General features: G+C 39.9%; 1 protein-coding gene across 2 annotated transcripts; it reads left to right on the plus strand.

Annotated features, from left to right (window-relative positions):
* The first annotated feature begins 387 nt into the window (after nucleotides 1-387).
* On the plus strand, nucleotides 388-6,117 carry LOC132636155 (hydroxyproline O-arabinosyltransferase 1-like). Of its 2 annotated transcripts, XM_060352861.1 has the most exons (7): nucleotides 393-956; nucleotides 2,222-2,289; nucleotides 2,372-2,573; nucleotides 2,670-2,767; nucleotides 2,884-2,953; nucleotides 4,294-4,479; nucleotides 5,718-6,117. In XM_060352861.1, exons 1-7 carry the CDS (start codon nucleotides 555-557, stop codon nucleotides 5,775-5,777), a joined length of 1,086 nt encoding a protein of 361 aa, XP_060208844.1. In that variant the 5' UTR covers nucleotides 393-554; the 3' UTR covers nucleotides 5,778-6,117. The 2 variants fall into 2 exon arrangements, with proteins under 2 accessions (XP_060208845.1, XP_060208844.1); XM_060352862.1 differs by lacking the exon at nucleotides 4,294-4,479 and having other exon boundaries at nucleotides 388-956.
* Nucleotides 6,118-21,032: the final 14,915 nt, after the last annotated feature.

Here is a 21,032-nt window from a genome sequence, read left to right on the forward strand (position 1 = left end):
TTTACATATTTTTTTTTTTGAGTGAGTAATTTCTTAAGGGGTATGCAAATGGCTAAGTGAGCTCTTTTATTGATCCGGGGGGAGTAAAAATTAAGAGCTTTTGAATAAAATACCCTTAGTTATGATTATTTTTGTCTTTTTAGGTTGATATAATTATTATGGAATATATGAATGTGTCTAGAATAAATTTGGGTAAGAAAATAAATACTCTCTTCTTTTTTGCGAAACATCAATTATTTTGAACCAAGGGAGTAGCATGTTCCATACCCCCATAGTACACCCCCCTCCCCCGCCCCCACCCCCAAAAAAACCCCCACACACCCACAACTCAAGTTTCACTTGCAAATAGAGTATTAGAGTGTAACAACTGTAATCAATGATTTGATTAAATCACAATTAAGAATAGTCAATAATTTTCCCTGACCACCTACTCCCCACCAGCTGACAAAGAGCGGCAGATTCCAAATCGAAGACTTCTTTCCACTTCGCTACCACCTTCCAATTTTCCCAATATATATCTATCTATCATATCATGTAAAGAAGGAGGAGGTTCCATGGGTTGGGGGAAAATTTTCTTCACAGTGGTGATTACATTTTCAGCAGCATTGATCACATACAACATCCTCATCTCAGCAAATGCTTCTTTCAAGCAAGAATTCCCTGGCCCTTCTAGAAAAACTGCTACTTTTCTTACTCAAGACCCAATAATCAAGATGCCATTAGACAGATCAGAAAACAAGAAGAAGAGGTTGTTCCATACAGCAGTGACATCATCTGATTCAGTATACAACACGTGGCAGAGTAGGATTATGTATTACTGGTTCAAGAAGTATAAAGATGAGGCTAATTCAGAGATGGGTGGGTTTACAAGGATCTTGCATTCTGGAAAGGCAGATAAGTACATGGATGAAATCCCTACTTTTGTTGCTCAGCCACTTCCCTCTGGAATGGATCAGGTATCACCAATTCTGACTTTCTTTTTTCTCCCCAATGCGGTTGCTGTTGAATTATGTCAGTTGGTTGCTTTTATTGATTGGTGTGTGAAGTGCTTCATCAGAAAAGTTTCAACTACTCACTCCGTCTCATATTAGTTGTCCTGTTTCATTTTTCAAATGTCAAGTTCACTAATGGATTAGATCAATTTAATATTTTAAAATTTATAATTTGGATATTAAAAAACTACACGAAAATTACTACAAAATACAATTCTTCTTATCTCAAAATGTTGGTCAAAGTTTATATAGTTGACTTTTAAAAAAGGAGAGCACACAAGTAATATGGGACGGAGGGAGTATTAAAGAAAACCACATTTTTGTTTACTTAATTATGTTTTCAGTGAAATTTGGACTTCACCTCTCATATTATGTTGAGTAGTATGAACTGGCCTCATCTAATAGAGATTGCACAATATGGTTTACACATTTATTTTTTCAACACCTTCTCATTTCCAGTTTGATTGCAAGACTTCTCAAAGTATGTTAAACTGAGTCTTTAGGCTTTATCAAAACTTTGCCTCTTTTTATTATCCTTGTTTTTCTTTTATTTTCTGATGGACTATGAAGTTCGGTTATGCATTCTGTGTAACATGAAAGCTTCATGTAGTCTCTGTACCGGAGTAGATATCAGTTTGATAAATGATATATGAAATACAAAAAGACATGTTAAAGTATATTCATGAAAGACAAGTGAAGAGTGTATTTTCAGTGTGAATGAGACAAGTGAGGTTGCTCAAATGTTCAACCAACAGCTCGGCAGTTCTATCCAGTGAGGAGGGTGGCTTGGAGTTTACATATCAAAAAGAAGAATTTAACAATGCATTGGATGTGTGGTTAGACTTTCTTTTTATGGTGAATGGTAACATATATTTGTACATTGAGGAAAGAAAGAAGAATCACAGCACAATAAAAGAAACAGAAAATAAAAAGCTGTCAAAATAGCAACTTCATCAGGAAATGCTTTTCTTGGTGCATACATATAGAAGTGCGACCAACGAGTGTAAGAAAATAAAAGGTTAAACAATTGATTACCTCGGGCAATAAACATCTTATGAAACATTTCTCACCCTCACGCAATAAACAACTTTCTATTGAGGACATACACGACTGGTTGCCTGAGTGACTGTTATGTTTTTGCTTTTCCTTTTGTATTCTTTTCTGAATGGTGCTTCCTTGAATAAACTGGTAAGTGATATCTCACTTCTCATCCCATTTGTCAATTTCAGGGTTATATTGTCCTCAATAGACCATGGGCTTTTGTTCAGTGGCTTCAACAAGCAGAAATTGAAGAAGAGTATGGAAACACACTCCTAAAATTAACTCAGAGTAGCACAAATTTCTTGCAGTATTTACTCATTAGTAACTCTTTTGTGCAGCTACATATTGATGGCAGAGCCAGATCATGTTATTGTCAAGCCCATCCCGAACCTATCTAAGGATGGCTTTGGAGCGGCATTCCCTTTCTTTTACATAGAACCCCAAAAATATGAGTCTGTACTGAGAAAGTTCTTCCCTGAAGAAAAGGGATCTATAACAGAAATTGATCCCATAGGAAATTCCCCTGTCATTGTTGGGAAGGTACTAGAATATTTTACAAGTTAGTTAGTTCTTGCCTTAGCTTTTCTAAATGAGAATTTCCTTTTAATTTCTCCTTTTACTGTGCGATTATGATAGGAAGCTTTAAAGAAGATAGCTCCGACATGGATGAATGTTTCTTTGGCGATGAAAAAGGATCCTGAAGCAGACAAAGCGTTTGGTTGGGTGCTTGAGATGTAATCAGCCTATACTTTAATTACTATATATTTTTATCAATAAAACACATGCCCTGGTTACTGAAAAATATAATGGATAATCAGAATTTGCCTGACCTTTATTAATTCATATGCAGGTATGCCTATGCAGTTTCATCTGCTTTGCATAATGTGGGTAACGTACTGCACAAGGAATTCATGATTCAGGTATGATCATTTGTTTTCCTATTTATTTTTCCCATTTACATATTTGAGATGTTGATAGTTTAATTGTATTATTGCATTTTCCTTTCCAAGGCAAAACAGAGATAAAGCAGACATGCTATTGCCCATTTGATCACTATCTTTTTCTTGAAATGGCATTCGATAACTAATTATCACATCTTTACATCCTCCGGAATTCTTGTACACACTTGAAAAAAACTTTGAATGAGGGAACTTTTGTTAGAGGTGCTCAACACCCAAACAAAGTATTCAGATATGCTGTGTGGGTTATGTTTTTTTGATCAGGTAAAAGTGCAAGTTTCATTACTGAAAAGCACCCAGAAGATGCGTACTATGTACGGCAAAAGAAATTACCAGAGTCAAGTACTAATGCATTTCCAGATGCTATGCTCAGTAACTACCTAGTATAGAAGGATAGACTAATAGTTCCGAAAGTGCTAAGGAAAACCCAAGTGAATGTGTTCTGGGCTTCATGGATCAGTATACACCATTTCCATCTGATTTGAGTGCCTATCTAAGATTTTTCTTTGTATATTGCGCGTTAGGGACTTGCTCATAGCACCGAGATTTTTCTGGATATAAACATAGGCCAATTTGAAGAGGATTCCTGAGAAAAGGCTATCATAGCATCCAGGTTCTAAAATAAGCTATTTGTTTACTCTATACATGATGAAACCAAAGAATTGATGTTTATATTTCGTGTGCGGTTGTGAGGGTTAGACTTTCTCTGGTTCTATGCTTTATCTCCCTTCAGCAGTAGAGCCAAAAATTGTTGCTAAGTATGAATTTGGGGGAATATATTAGAACTTTTTCTTCTTCTTTTTTACTTGTTGCTTCACGAAAACCCTTATTGTCTATAAATTTTATTCTACGTCTGAAACATGTGTAAAGACGAGTTTTAATTTGAAGGGCAATGCAAGTTTTGCGAGAAGTGATGATTTCCTGGAGAGTTTTCCTTTTCCTCCTAAGTTTCATACTAACTTTAGAAGCACTGCTTTGAGAAAACTGAAATAGCATAGCTCTCCTCGTTTACTTTCGAACCTTCATCTGTTCCATATATGCATCTGCTGATACATTAAGATTTATCTCAGATAGACCTGATTTCATTCCTTTCTCCGTTTCATTGGTGTGGTTAGCAGCATTACTTTTCTGCTTTTCATATACCAAAGTCGCAAAGGCTTCCAGCTTATTATGGTTTCTTTCATGGGGAGGACATCTAGAATTTTAAAATCATCATGAGCTTGTCATTATTTTGGTTGTGAGGTGAAATTTCATTGCAATATGTGAAACCCAACTTTTAATGTATTGTTGAATGTTTTCAGCCACCTTGGGATACACAAATCGGCAAGGCGTTCATAATTCATTACACATATGGATGTGACTATGATATGAAAGGAAAGATGACCTACGGAAAAATTGGAGAGTGGAGATTCGACAAAAGGTCATATTCTGATAAATGGCCTCCGAAGAACCTTTCTCTGCCTCCACCTGGTGTTCCAGAGAGCGTGGTATGTTTCATCCTGTCTTTATAGGTCTCCATCTTAAGCTTTAATACCACGTCATAACAGGAATCCAGGGGGGGCATGCTTTTTGTTCTTATTATTATCAAATTATACCTCTAATAATTAAAAGTCGCATGTTATGTGCAAATATATCTCAAAAATAAAGCTCATAATTACTTTACTGATAAACTTTCATTACTTTTTTTTTTTTGCTTGCTTGCTTGCTGTTAACCTTGCTGACTTCTTACTGAATGGATAGTTGCTATGAATAAATGATGGTTGAAGTAGACAGGTACAAAAGAGTCTATTATCTTCTCATAAATTTTTTTGTTAGTAACATGTACATTTTCCAAATTCTAAACTCTGATAAGATATTCGCAAAAGGTTTTAAACCATTAAAAAAAGTTACTATCAATTAAAGTAGCCCTCAAATTCCGGAAATGGTGAGCATGGATAATTTCCTTTATCTTCATTTGCATCATGCTCTTGGTAAGGGATAGCATGCTTTCTTCACTTGATCAGAAGTTGAAGCCTCGAATGTGTAGAGAACAATAATCATCTTTTGTCATGATTACCATTTAAAGTTTGTTCAACATGCTAGTTTCTTTGTCAACTCTGTTCAATACACTCAGTCAGATACTTCAATATCAGATTGAAATTATTCCAAAGTTTTTTTTTTTTTTTCAACTTAATAAACTAGCTCCACAAATATCGACCTTTGCTTGTAGATTCACTTAATCTATTTTTTCTTTTTCTTTTATGTGTCAAGTAAAACCGTTGACCTAGTTGGCAGCTTAAATATTTGTAGCTGTGTACAATTAAGTCACTTGCTCTTAATTAGATGTGAGCTTATTTCGATAGAACTTCTAACAGTGAACTAGAGTGAGACCAAAAGGTTTTTGACCTGAAACAAGGCTTTAAGTTAAGCCAACAATAATAGTACATACTTTATTTGTAAAAGATACTTCATCTCTGGACATTCCGAGTGCAAAATGTGCCTAATAATTTTCTTCTGCTCTATGAATGAGCATTAGATGATCTTTTTCTTTTCCATAATCGTGCCTTACAATCCACATTAAGTTTCCAACAGATTTAAAACATGTATATCTGTTGAGAGATCTATTTTGCTGTTGTGGCATACATACAGTGATATCCTTCATGCAGTGCCTGTGGTCAATGAAAGAAATCTTCTTTTGACCTTTCATCCTATTTATCTTAGTTGAGTACGTATTTGGTTTTGGCAGGTTACTCTGGTAAAAATGGTGAACGAAGCCACCGCTAACCTTCCGAACTGGGGTTCTTAGAATGGTGTTGTGATTGAAGCTGTTTCACTCACGCAAGATGTATGATGAATTCGTAATTTGTACTTTTTATACCAATGCTGCTCACGAGAAAATCTCATTTCCTCACTTCTGGGGGTAAAGGTCCAATACCTATGACCATTGTTGGAATATTTGAAACTTCTTGTATGCAGTTCCATCTGTCCTTTATCCTGTAGGTTTCAAATCTATGTATAGTTGCTAATGTCATCCATATGCAGTAGGTTGCAATGCTGAAACTATGAGTTTACTAGTTGCAGCTCTTGTCATTGCTAAGTAAACTGTAATCTAATGACAACGATGGGAGATCTTAAGTTTGCCGTTATTTGTTGCTTCCAATTAAACAGGATCTTACGCGGAGTCCGGAGCCTAAAGGGTATAAAAATACACGGTATTTACCAAAAGGGGATGACCAAAAATTTATATACCAAAAGGGGTATATCGTGGATCCGCCCACGATATACCCCAAAAAAATTTTGCGGCTGTCAACAAAAATTAAAAAAAAAAAAAATTTAAACGTATAACGTGGACTGATCCACGTTATACAATATATTTTGTATAACGTGGATCAGTCCACGTTTTACCTCTAAAGTTTTTTTTTTTTTTTCGAGCACTAAAAAAAAAAATTTGGTAATTTTTTTTTTTTTTTTTTTGCAACACTTAGTGTATTTTTTCATACTTTGACCAATGATTAGTCGTGTGTGAAGACTCCGAAACGTCAATATTTTATATAGAACCTGATATTTTTTTCTACGTACAATAATGTAGGCTCAATACATCAAGGATATGTAGACGTTTGGATAGTCATTTTAGGGGTTGAAAAGGTGCCCGAAATAAGTTTTGTTTGAAAAAGCTTAGTGTTTGACTGTAAGGTTATTTTAGTCAACTTTATATATCGAGAAAATTAGTCAGCTTTATTTTCAACAATTGAAACCGCAGAAGTGAAATTGACATTCACAGCTACATTACCCCGGGAGTTTTACGTTGAAATCTATTGCGTATCATCATCTTATATGTCACGACCCGACTAGGGGCCGTGACGAGTACCCGATACCTGTACCGAGCACCCCTTATCTATCATTTTACCTTTACCTCATGGCAAGCCGTGTAAACAGAGCCATATTTTTTTTTTCCTTTCTGAACATTAACATTAGCAGCGTCACCATAAACATAAGTAGTAAGCTTTCCGCTATCGTGTTATACCGGGACACGAACAATTCAAAATACAACACATCTAACTGTACATAGCTGACTGTGCATATCTGTCTACGAGCCTCTAGACATAGTACACTTATACATGGAAAGGGCCGAGTACTGTCGTGCCCGAATGTACATACACAAAATAGTACCGCTGGAGTGAGGCTCCGAAACAACTGGAGCGCTGTCAAGTGTGGTTGGTAGAACTTCTAAGGATCACGTCCACCTGTCTGCTGACCTGCGCGGCATGAAACGCAGCGTCCACAAGAAGGGACGTCAGTACGAATAGTGTACCGAGTATGTAAGGCATAAAAGATAATATAAACAGTAACATAGAGTACGATTAACAGTATCATGGAGTCATAGGACATATAACGGGGCAGGAAAGTAACCTGTACGTGAGAAGGCCTCTGTTTCAGGCCGGCTATCATGTAGGCTTGTCCTTTTCTCTTTGAGACATTTCTTTCTCGTAGACACAGAAAATAGGATTTATATCGTGTCATATTTTATCATATTATGTACTGCTCTATCATAGCGTGTCGTATCACGTCATGTCGTAGCATCTCATATCATAGTATATCTTGGCATAGCATATCATGTCATAGCATTGCCCCTTTTTTCAGAACACGGTGTCCCTTATTCTCGTATACAGAAAACAGTACAATTCAGTAAACGGTATCTTTTACTCACATTTACAGACGCCGAATACATCGGCTCTCCCAACCCCCCCTCCCCAACGGTGTCCCAACACATCATATCATATATATTGTACATCATATATATACAGACGCCGCGTACGGCTCTCCCATATCCCGCGTCCGGGCATCCCGCGTCCAGGATGAAATCCAGCTGAATCAGGTGGTGATATAACAGTGGCCCTTCCCCTTTCCCCATATACATATACGTGCACATTTACTTCTCTATTATACATATACATGTCTTATATACAAATACTTGTCCTATATACATATACATGTCCATACACATATCCCTGTACCATATAACCAGCATGCACGGGAGTCCAAAGAAAGTTACGTCTATCGGAGTGACATAAAGTCGGTAACCTCCGATTACATTATAGAATACTCGTGATCGCTTTGTCTCACCTTGAAGGAACGAGTATTTTAAGGTGAGACTATCAACGGAGAATAATATTAAAGTAAACGTAGAATGAAATCGTGGGCATCATAGATGACAGTTCCTAGACTTTGAAATCTTTAGAAAATAAAGTCATAGCTAGGAAATATAAATAGGATTCAAAAATTAGTTTAACATCTTCGTGTTTACATAAGATACTTAGCTTAGTCATCTTAGTCATAGAGTCATTCCGGTAGTACGTATCATAGGCATATCCTCTTATCTAACATCATTGTTATCATTATCGTCATGGAAGTGCCCTCGTTAGAGGAGTCATAGTACTTATCATTTGGTAACGAAATCGGGATCAAAGGTTCCCTTTGGATTCACTTCAAGTAAGTCAAGCAAGACTGTAAGGAAAATCTGAGAGTAACGGGCCCACCTCGGGCCGGATGGGGTGGCGTATATGATTTACATATGTTACGTGTCATGTCATTACTTGTGAGGGTTCTAGGGTAATCGGGTCCCACTTATGCAAGTTCTAAGGGTTTAAGAGGTCTTTCCATCATTTGCACACTTTCTAGTTCAATTCTATTGAACAAAAAGTGGAAAACTTTAGGTGCGGATTCCGGGGACTAGGGTTGTCCCCGAGGCTCGTACCCGACTTATTACATCTAAGACATGCCATAGAAAGAAGGGTGAAGCCTTACATACCTCTTTCCGCTCCTTTTGCTATTCCAAATTCACGTTGCAATCTCGTCAAAATCTGCAAATTGGTCATGTTTACCAAAACTCTTATTAGGATACTTAGAGTTAGAATCTTAAGGAAACACTTGGCTACCGAAATTTCGGCAGCACTTCCTCTGTAAATATACCATCCTCAACATTCAACATAGCCAAATTCTCATCAATCACAACCCGGGAATTCAAACCCGGCCAAACTATTAATATAATTCAACAACTACACTAGCGATTCACATATTCCATTCAAGACACATGATCTCAATTTACCACTTTCTTCAAAACCTTCCAACTTCAATGAACACAATAGCGACCTTATAGCATACGTTCCAACAACATCATACTAATATCATTACACGCTATCCATGCAAGAACATCATTTTTCAATTCACACAATCTTCCAATTACCAAAACTTCATCAAACTTATCAAGTCTTTAGTTGCGAAATAAAATCTACGACACAACAACTAAAACATTAATTACAACTCGCTCATTATTCTTTCACAACTCACCAATATACACGACTATACATCATGTATACACGGCCACATACACACTACACACTCACGGCTTCATCATGCATACACAACTACATTCTTTCCAAAATCATTCAACTTTCACTTTCCACATAACATTCTCAACAATAATAACCAAATACTAGATGAAATAATTGAAACATGATTCTTACATGTCACGACCCGACTAGGGGGCCACGACGAGCACCCGGTGCTACCCCACCCGGGCACCCCCTTATCATGCATATCATAACATCTAGGTGGACCATATTTCATTTCATGCATTTTAAATCATTAATCAAGCTAGTCCCATTGGGCGACCATCATCAATTAACATATCATGGGCATCTATGCCACGTCAAATATACAAGGCCGACGAGGCCAACAAAAGATATACAAAACATAGGCCGACATGGCCAAACATCTCTACCCACATACACATGACTACGAGCCTCTAAGAGTATGACATATCATGAGCGGGACAGGACCCCGCTATGCCCATAATTATATACACAAAAGAATGAGTACCCAAAAGATATGGCTCCGAAGGAAATGGAGCTCTCTATGAAATCTTCAAATAGGCAGCTATGGGTCAAGTCTGTCTCCCTGTGCACCTGCGGGCATTACGCAGCGTCCACAAACAAAAGGACGTCAGTACGAAGAATGTACTGAGTATGTAAAGCATGATTAACATTGATATACAACATAATGAATAATGTATGGAATAACATAGGAGGGGAGACAATAATATCATCATCATCATGTCACTTACTTACTCACATCGTCATTCGTGCCCCATAATAAAACGCGTACCATACTTGTGCTCGTATTAGTATACATGTCCTTATTCGTATTCTTATGCATAGTCTCATCACATTCTTTTACATAATATATACATACATAGTCATTTCGTATACATGGCATTTACATAGCGTACCCGACCTCATTGGATCAGTGTTTCATATACATACTTGGCCAACCAAGGCTCAATGTTACTCATACCTGGCCCTACCAAGGCTTCAGGGTTATCCGTACCATCTGCAGATGTGTGCGCGCGTTTCGTAATCGTATACATATTCTATACATATTCATACACATATATTCTACCCGGCGTTATAAGCTCGGGGTTTCATTATAGCCCTTTATAGGCACGTATGAGTATAACAGCCCGTAGGCACCTTTAGCATCATTATTTTCACCATCATCATTACTATCATTATCGTTATCGTTACTTCTATATCGTAGTCTTACTCGTCACCTGAGGTGTGTAGCGCATTCGTAGTACCAATCAAGGATAGTGAGCTTATGAGCTCGGAATGTGAAACATTTGTAGTCAACATGCTCATATAGAGGGATTAGGAGTTTGGCCAAAGAACCATGCCTTATGAAAGAAGGGTTAGCCTTACATACCTCTTTGTCGAATTATTCTACACTTGCACGTACTCCTTCGATGCTCACGTTTCTACCTTCATTAAGGCCATACTATCATTAGTATCGATAACTAGTGCACGTGGCTAGAACTAGAGAAAATTGGACAGCATCTCCTTTACCTATACAACATTTGTCCATATCATAATTCAACCCCCCCCCCCCCCCCCCAAACGTCAACAACACATTTATAATATCATTTCCATGGCCATTAATCATCTACATTATCCACATTCTCAATTCACTTCCATTTGTCCCTATTTATGGTCACAACACCCAACTTCGTTCATCCATATACAATGCCTATTTCATGATCTTAACGTCATTTATAACACACTCATATCACAATACAACAACAATCATGATTCAATTCAAACTATGTCTCAAAAACGTCACTATTCATCATTCATGCCCTAGTGGACCATGTTTTCTACAATCCATGCATTTTAATTCTCCAATACTGTAAACATCATATAAAAATCATGAATCTTACCTTAGAAGTTGTAGGGACAAGCTTTTGTTGATAATACTCCACTTTGAGTAAAACCCTAGTTTTTCTCCATTTGGGTTTCTTGACTTTAGATGATCCTTGATGGGTTTCTACCTTGGATTTACTTGTTTAATGTGGTTGATGGATTAATACCCTTGAAAACTTGTACAAAAGTTGTAGAGAGATGTTTTAGAGAGAGAGGAAATGTGGAAATGATTTTCATGAACTTGGTCTTTATTTATTAAATCATCACTGAACTGTCGGGTTCCATTATACGGTCCATTATACGGTCCGTATAATAGACCGTGAAATGGTTCTGCCCAGCACCCCTTCACTGTGACTACTTGACGGTCCGTAAAACAGTTTTACGGTCCGTATAACTAACCGTAAAACGTTACCAGTGAACAACCTTTCACTGTGACCATTCGACGGTTCGTTATACGGTCCGTATAAATTTATACGGTCCGTATAACTGACCGTAAAATTCCACCAGCAACCAACCTTCACTGTGATGGTTTTACGGTCCACTATACGGTCCGTATAACATTATACGGTCCGTATAATGAGCCGTAGAACTCATCAGTCACTGAACTTAGTTTCGCCACTTCGTTTGATCTCCGATCCTCATGGAACCTTCTTAACACTTGTTTAACACTTCAATACCAATCTAAGGGACGTTATAACTCTTTCCCAAAATTCCCTTAAGTCATCATTAACCTGATACTCGTATTTCTCTAGTTCATTCACTTGCGTACCAACGGAAGATTTTTCCGAGGTGTAACATTCTCCCCCCTTAAGAACATTCGTCCTCGAATGTTGAGAACACCCGGGATTTTATAAAAATTTCGCCAGAGTTTCCCCTATAACATGGCACTAACAACCTGTCACAACAACCCATAATATCGATGCCACACAGGGCCACATCATAACAACATGAAAATTTTGGCCACACACGACCCAAAAGCATAAAAGGAAAACATCCATACCTTATGATTTTGACGTCTCATCTTGGACTTCTCCCAAGGGATGAAATAAATGCGGGTACTTGGATTGCATATTTTCTTCCGCTTCCCATGTCATTTCCTCTCGATTGTTATTTTTCCACAAAACTTTAACTGAGGCCACTTCTTTGTTTCTAAGCCTCCGTACTTGCCTATCTAATATGGCAATGGGTATTGCATCATAAGTTAACTTTTCTGTCACTTGAATATCATTCACTGGGACGACCCTCGTAGGATCTCCAACACACTTCCGAAGCATCGAGACATGGAAAACCGGGTGAACTGACTCCAAGTCTGGAGGTAAGTCTAATTCATAGGCCACTTTGCCTATCTTTCGCACAATTTCATAAGGCCCTATATACCGGGGACTAAGCTTCCCCTTTTTGCCAAATCTCATAACGCCCTTCATCGGTGACACTTTCAAAAACACCCAATCCTTAACTTGAAACTCTAAGTCCCTTCGACGATTATCCGCATAAGACTTTTGGCGACTTTGAGCCGCCAACAACCGATCTTGTATGAGCTTGACTTTCTCTATGGCTTGTTGGACCAAATCGGGCCCCATTAACTTGGCCTCTCCCGTTTCAAACCACCCAATCGGGGATCTACACTTTCGCCCATATAAAGCTTCATATGGTGCCATTAGGATGCTGGAGTGATAACTATTATTGTAAGCAAACTCAATGAGTGGCAAATGGTCATCCCAATTTCCCCCAAAATCTATCATGCATGCCCGTAACATATCGTCAAGAGTCTGGATGGTGCGTTCAGCTTGCCCATCGGTCTGTGGGTGAAATGCCGTGCTAAGGCGCACTTGGGTCCCTAGACCCTCTTGAAAGGACTCCCAAAATTTGGCCGTAAACTGAGTTCCTCTATCGGAGATAATAGACACTGGGACACCATGGAGTCTCACTATTTCTTTAACATAAAGCCTTGCATAATCTTCTGCCACATAGGTCGTCCTGACCGGTAAGAAATGAGCTGATTTAGTGAGTCTATCCACAATCACCCATATGGAATCATACTTGTGTCGAGAACGAGGTAGCCCTGTAATGAAATCCATATTAATCACTTCCAAGTTGGGATTTCTATATCTTGCAATAAGCCACCCGACTTTTGGTGTTCTATTTTTTACTTGTTGGCAATTGGGACATTGGGCTACAAACTCCGCTACATCTTTCTTCATCTCATTCCACCAATATATAGACTTAAGATCATGATACATCTTCGTCGTTCCAGGGTGAACGGAGTAACGGGAACAATGAGCCTCTCTCAAAATCTGGTGGCGTAAGTCTGCCACATCGAGGACACATAGCTTGCCTCGGCATCGGAGGGATCCGTCTCCCGAAATCTCAAATGGTGACCCCTCTTTCTGAGCGAGCGTATCTCTGTACTGCATTAGCCTGGAATCCTCACCTTGCCGCTCTTTTACTTCCGCTACTAGCGACGAAACTGCCGAATTCTGAATGGTAGCTCTGCTGCTACCTGAGTCCACTACTCGGACCCCTAGGCTGGCTAGCTGCTGAAGCCCACGGGTCATTTCTCTCTTTTCTTGTCGCACATCGCATAAGCTTCCCATAGACCTGCGGCTAAGAGCATCGGCCACAACATTTGCCTTTCCGGGGTGGTACAGGATTTCAACGTCATAGTCTTTTAGCAACTCTAGCCATCGTCGTTGCCGCAAATTTAACTCTTTCTGCTTGAAGATGTACTGGAGACTCTTATGATCTGTATAAATATCCACGTGGACACCATACAAGTAATGTCTCCATATCTTTAAAGCATGGACCACCGCGGCCAATTCTAAGTCATGGGTAGGATAATTCTGTTCATGTTTCCGTAGTTGTCTAGAAGCATACGCGATCACCTTACCATTTTGCATCAATACACAGCCTAGCCCGACGCCTGAAGCATCACAATAAACAACATACCCTTCCACTCCCTCTGGAAGTGTCAAGACTGGGGCAGAAGTCAATCTGTCTTTCAACTTTTGGAAACTACGTTCACAAGCATCTGTCCATTGAAACTTAGCTGACTTCTGAGTCAACTTTGTGAGCGGTGCAGAAATAGAAGAGAAACCCTCAACAAATCTTCTGTAATACCCGGCTAAGCCCAAAAATCTACGAACCTCTGTAGGGGTTGTGGGCCTTGGCCAAGTTTTCACTGCCTCGATCTTTTGACTATCCACTCGAATACCATCAGCCGCAACAATATGGCCCAGAAATGATACCGAGTTCAACCAAAACTCACATTTGGAGAATTTTGCAAACAGCTCTCGAGCTCGAAGAACTCCAAGGACGGTTCGCAAATGCTCCGCATGCTCAGCCTCGGATCTAGAGTACACTAGGATATTGTCGATGAATACAATCACGAATAGGTCCAGAAAAGGCCTGAATACATTGTTCATTAAGTCCATAAACACTGCCGGTGCATTAGTTAGCCCAAACGACATTACTCGGAACTCGAAATGGCCATATCTTGTTCTGAAAGTTGTCTTAGGGATATCTTTCTCCCTAACTCTTACTTGGTGATACCCGGACCTCAAATCAATCTTTGAAAACCACTTGGCACCATGCAATTGATCAAATAAATCATCAATCCTCGGGAGGGGATACTTGTTCTTAATTGTCACTTTATTCAATTGCCGATAATCGATGCACATTCTCAAGGAGCCATCCTTCTTCCGGACGAACAATACGGGTGCTCCCCACGGGGATGAACTAGGCCGAATGAAGCCTTTTTCAAGTAAGTCTTTCAATTGCTCCTTCAACTCTTTCAACTCTGCGGGTGCCATCCTATAGGGAGGAATAGATATGGGATTAGTGTCTGGCAACACATCAATCGCAAAATCTATCTCTCGCTCGGGAGGAAGGCCTGGAAGCTCTTCCGGGAACACATCCGGAAATTCGTTCACTATCGGAACTGACTGAAGAGTCGGCGACTCAGCTTCTACATCTTGAACTCGCACTAGGTGATAAATACTCCCTTTAGTGATCATCTTCCTCGCTTTTAGATAGGAAATAAACCTACCCTTTGGTGACGCCGTATTCCCTTTCCATTCTAAGACTGGTTCGCCCGGGAACTGGAAACGAACCATCTTCGTTCTACAATCAACATTGGCGTAGCAAGAAGCCAACCAATCCATGCCCATAATAACATCAAAATCTACCATTTTTAGTTCATGCAAATCAGCTACTGTACGACGGTCACATATCACAACTACGCAATCTCTATACACTCGGCTAGCTATCACCGATTCGCCAACGGGCGTAGACACCTCAAAAGGCTTAATAGACTCCGGTTCAATTATAAATCGACCCGCAACATATGGAGTAACATAAGACAATGTGGAGCCCGGATCAATCAAAGCATATACATCATGAGAGAATACCGATAATATACCTGTGACCACATCAAGAGAAGACTCAAGATCTTGGCGTCCAGCCAAAGCATAAATACGGTGCTGAGGACCGCTGGAACTGGGAGCTCTGCCTCTACCTCTACCATGGCCAACCGGCGCATGTGAACCTGGACCCATAGGGCGTGCAGATGCTGAAGACCCGGCTATCGACCCTGATGGCTGGGCCCTACCTCTACCCTGTACTGAGGGGCAATCACGTATAATGTGGCCTGGTCGACCACAAGAATAGCAAGCATCTGAACCTGATCGGCACTGACCCCAATGCAACTTCCCACACTGGGAACATCGTGGCACGGGTGGTCTAGACTGGCCTGAATCATCTCTATACTGAGGCCCTGAATAACTCGGGCTCGGCCCTGAATGAGCAGATCTATCCAATCTCTGGCCTGAAAACCGTGGGGGCGCGCTGGTCATAGAGTAGCCTGCATGCCTAGGGGGCTGCTGCCGGTGCCCACCTCTGGACTCACTCATCGGCCCCGAAGATCTAGCCCTCTTGCTATGTCCCCTATCCTGTTCACGTTCATTCCTCCGCTGCTGTAGGTGTTCCTCCAATTCCTGAGCATGCGCCTGAATACGTGCAATATCCATGCCATCCTGAAGAGATGCAGTCAAGCATTTATCCATCAAATGTGGCCCTAGGCCCTTCACAAACCGGTGCACCCGATCGCCCATATCCGCTACCATGGCCGAAGCATACCTAGCCAAGGAATTGAAGCGGAGACTATACTCTGTAGCACTCATGCTACCTTGCCTCAGATTCAAGAATTTATCGGCCCTAGCTCGCCGAACTTCTGGAGGCATGTAGTGACGGAGAAAAGCATCGACAAACTCTTGCCATACCGGCGGAGGTGCATTGGCTCCCCGCGAAGCCATCCAAACCGTGTACCACTGGATTGAGACATCCCTCAATCTGTATGACGCTAGCTCCACCGATTCGGTGTCTGAAGCATGTATCAATCGGAGCGTCCTTAGCATACCATCAACAAAGTTCTGGGGATCCTCCTCCAGTTTCGACCCAAAGAATTCCGGGGGTTTCAAAGAAATGAAGTCACGGGCCCTTGCGCTAACAGTCCTGTCACCTTGCCATGCGCTTGGCCTCTGAGTCTGGGCCGCAACCAACTGAGTCAACAAATTAATGGCCTCTCTGGAGCTGGAGCTGGGGCTGAGGCTCCCACGTGCTCCTCAGTAATAGGCACTGTCTGGGAGGACTGAGATTGAGCCGCACTCTGGGACTCATCTTCCTCTACTACCGGTGGCGGTGCTCTTTCAGCCCGCTTTTCTGCCACAGTCTTGCCCCTTTGGGCTGCTGTAGCCTTTTTCTTTTTAAACATCTCTGAAATACACAACACACGATTTAAGAACAAGAATTTCTTACATCATAGCTTTATCGCACGATTCTTATGAAGAAAGAAGGTCATATATTCCTAAGATGTCCGCAGCTTCTCGTTTATAAGTGTGGCGCGCAACACACCCATAACCAAGACTCTACTAGACACGGCTCGTAGACACATCCTAGGACTGAACTGCTCTGATACCACTTTTGTCACGACCCGACTAGGGGGCCACGACGAGCACCCGGTGCTACCCCACTCGGGCACCCCCTTATCATGCATATCATAACATCTAGGTGAACCATATTTCATTTCATGCATTTTAAATCATTAATCAAGCTAGTCCCATTGGACGACCATCATCAATTAACATATCATGGGCATCTATGCCACGTCAAATATACAAGGCCGACGAGGCCAACAAAAGATATACAAAACATAGGCCGACATGGCCAAACATCTCTACCCACATACACATGACTACGAGCCTCTAAGAGTATGATATATCATGAGCGGGACAGGACCCCGCTATGCCCATAATTATATACACAAAAGAATGAGTACCCAAAAGATATGGCTCCGAAGGAAATGCAGCTCTCTATGAAATCTTCAAATAGGCATCTATGGGTCAAGTCTGTCTCCCTGTGCACCTGCGGGCATGACGCAGCGTCCACAAACAAAAGGACGTCAGTACGAAGAATGTACTGAGTATGTAAAGCATGATTAACATTGATATACAACATAATGAACAATGTATGGAATAACATAGGAGGGGAGACAATAATATCATCATCATCATGTCGCTTACTTACTCACATCGTCATTCGTGCCCCATAATAAAACGCGTACCATACTTGTGCTCGTATTAGTATACATGTCCTTATTCGTATTCTTATGCATAGTCTCATCACATTCTTTTACATAATATATACATACATAGTCATTTCGTATACATGGCATTTACATAGCGTACCCGACCTCATTGGATCAGTGTTTCATATACATACTTGGCCAACCAAGGCTCAATGTTACTTATACCTGGCCCTGCCAAGGCTTCAGGGTTATCCGTACCATCTGCAGATGTGTGTGCGCGTTTCGTAATCGTATACATATTCTATACATATTCATACACATATATTCTACCCGGCGTTATAAGCTCGGGGTTTCATTATAGCCCTTCATAGGCACGTATGAGTATAACAGCCCGTAGGCACCTTTAGCATCATTATTATCACCATCATCATTACTATCATTATCGTTATCGTTACTTCTATATCGTAGTCTTACTCGTCACCTGAGGTGCGTAGCGCATTCGTAGTACCAATCAAGGATAGTGAGCTTATGAGCTCGGAATGTGAAACATTTGTAGTCAACATGCTCATATAGAGGGATTAGGAGTTTGGCCAAAGAACCATGCCTTATGAAAGAAGGGTTAGCCTTACATACCTCTTTGTCGAATTATTCTACACTTGCACGTATTCCTTCGATGCTCACGTTTCTACCTTCATTAAGGCCATACTATCATTAGTATCGATAACTAGTGCACGTGGCTAGAACTAGAGAAAATTGGACAGCATCTCCTTTACCTATACAACATTTGTCCATATCATAATTCAACCCCCCCCCCCCCCCCCCCAAACGTCAACAACACATTTATAATATCATTTCCATGGCCATTAATCATCTACATTATCCACATTCTCAATTCACTTCCATTTGTCCCTATTTATGGTCACAACACCCAACTTCGTTCATCCATATACAATGCCTATTTCATGATCTTAACGTCATTTATAACACACTCATATCACAATACAACAACAATCATGATTCAATTCAAACTATGTCTCAAAAACGTCACTATTCATCATTCATGCCCTAGTGGACCATGTTTTCTACAATCCATGCATTTTAATTCTCCAATACTGTAAACATCATATAAAAATCATGAATCTTACCTTAGAAGTTGTAGGGACAAGCTTTTGTTGATAATACTCCACTTTGAGTAAAACCCTAGTTTTTCTCCATTTGGGTTTCTTGACTTTAGATGATCCTTGATGGGTTTCTACCTTGGATTTACTTGTTTAATGTGGTTGATGGATTAATACCCTTGAAAACTTGTACAAAAGTTGTAGAGAGATGTTTTAGAGAGAGAGAGGAAATGTGAAAATGATTTTCATGAACTTGGTCTTTATTTATTAAATCATCACTGAACTGTCGGGTTCCATTATACGGTCCATTATACGGTCCGTATAATGGTTATACGGTCCGTATAATAGACCGTGAAATGGGTCTGCCCAGCACCCCTTCACTGTGACTACTTGACGGTCCGTTATACGGTCCGTAAAACAGTTTTACGGTCCGTATAACTGACCGTAAAACGTTACCAGTGAACAACCTTTCACTGTGACCATTCGACGGTTCGTTATACGGTCCGTATAACTGACCGTAAAATTCCACCAGCAACCAACCTTCACTGTGATGATTTTACGGTCCACTATACGGTCCGTATAACATTATACGGTCCGTATAATGAGCCGTAGAACTCATCAGTCACTGAACTTAGTTTCGCCACTTCGTTTGATCTCCGATCCTCATGGAACCTTCTTAACACTTGTTTAACACTTCAATACCAATCTAAGGGACGTTATAACTCTTTCCCAAAATGCTCTTAAGTCATCATTAACCTGATACTCGTATTTCGCTAGTTCATTCACTTGCGTACCAACGGAAGATTTTTCCGAGGTGTAACATTACACCTACATATACATGCACGGCCACATGCTATTTTCTTGTTCTTCATGAATTTCATTCACTTTTGCACACTACAACATGCATAAATATTCATAACATCTAAAGGAGATGAATTCTCACCTTCTTCTTTGATCCTCCAACTTAGCCAAAGTTGTAACTTCAAGAACTTGTATTTTCTTGTTCCAATGACTACTCCACCTTGTTTGGGACCCTTTAATTAGTGGAAAATGATTTTTGAAGAAATTTTTATCAATTTTTCTTGGCAATTTTTCTCTTGGCCGAAAGGCCTTGGGGTTTTTCTCATTCTTTTCTCTCTTTTGCTTTCTTGAAAGTTCTAGAGATTTTTTGTGATAAAGATGACTTAGTCATCTTTTTTATTCACCAATTTTATTCAATATGGGCCTAGCCCATGTACATGGCCGGTTGGGCCTCTCCTTTTTGCTTAAAATTTCAAGCCCAATTGTATTGGCTAGTTCTTGTAATTCATGGAAGGTATTTTTCCAATTTTCAAATTTACCCTTCGTCTTTCTCCATATTTCCACTTCTAAACTTTTCATAAGCAACTCATGTGCCAAACAAGATAAAATATGGCCTTGCTTGTTGTCCTCCCGCGATTGTCTTGAATTATCCGATTGCACAAAAATGCGGGATATAACATTATAAGTAAATAAAACTGAAAATTTTACGCCAATTTGGGGGAAAATCGAAATTGAATGGGATAAAAGGCGTTTTTTTAAAAATCGGCTCGGCCAAACCGCCTTGCGGCAGTTTGCCCGCATAGATCTCGAAAAAATACGCAAGTTAAAAAAAAAAACGCGTAAAACGGACGTCCGAGCGCAAAGTTATGACCATCTAAAGTTTGACGACTTTACAACTAGTTTTTCTCCCTATATTTTTTAGAATTATATTTATATTCAAAATAAAGTTATGTCGTGATTAAAAAATAACACGCGTAAATCAAAACTTTAAAAAATAAAACACTTAAACCTTAAACAAAACTAACTTCGGGTACCTTTTCAACCCCTAAAATGACTATCCGAACGTCTACGTATCCTTGATGTATTGAGCCTACATTATTGTACGCAGAAAAAATATCAAGTTCTATATAAAATATTGACGTTTTGGAGTCTTCACACACGACTAATCATTGGTCAAAGTATGAAAACACTAAGTTTGAAATTTTCAAACAAAACTTACTTCGGGCACCTTTTCAACCCCTAAAATGACGATCCGAACGTATACGTATCCTTGATGTATTGAGCCTACATTATTGTACGCAGAAAAA

The sequence above is a fragment of the Lycium barbarum genome, chromosome 4 (assembly GCF_019175385.1).
Source record: "Lycium barbarum isolate Lr01 chromosome 4, ASM1917538v2, whole genome shotgun sequence".
In the NCBI taxonomy this organism is placed as follows: Eukaryota; Viridiplantae; Streptophyta; class Magnoliopsida; order Solanales; family Solanaceae; genus Lycium; species Lycium barbarum.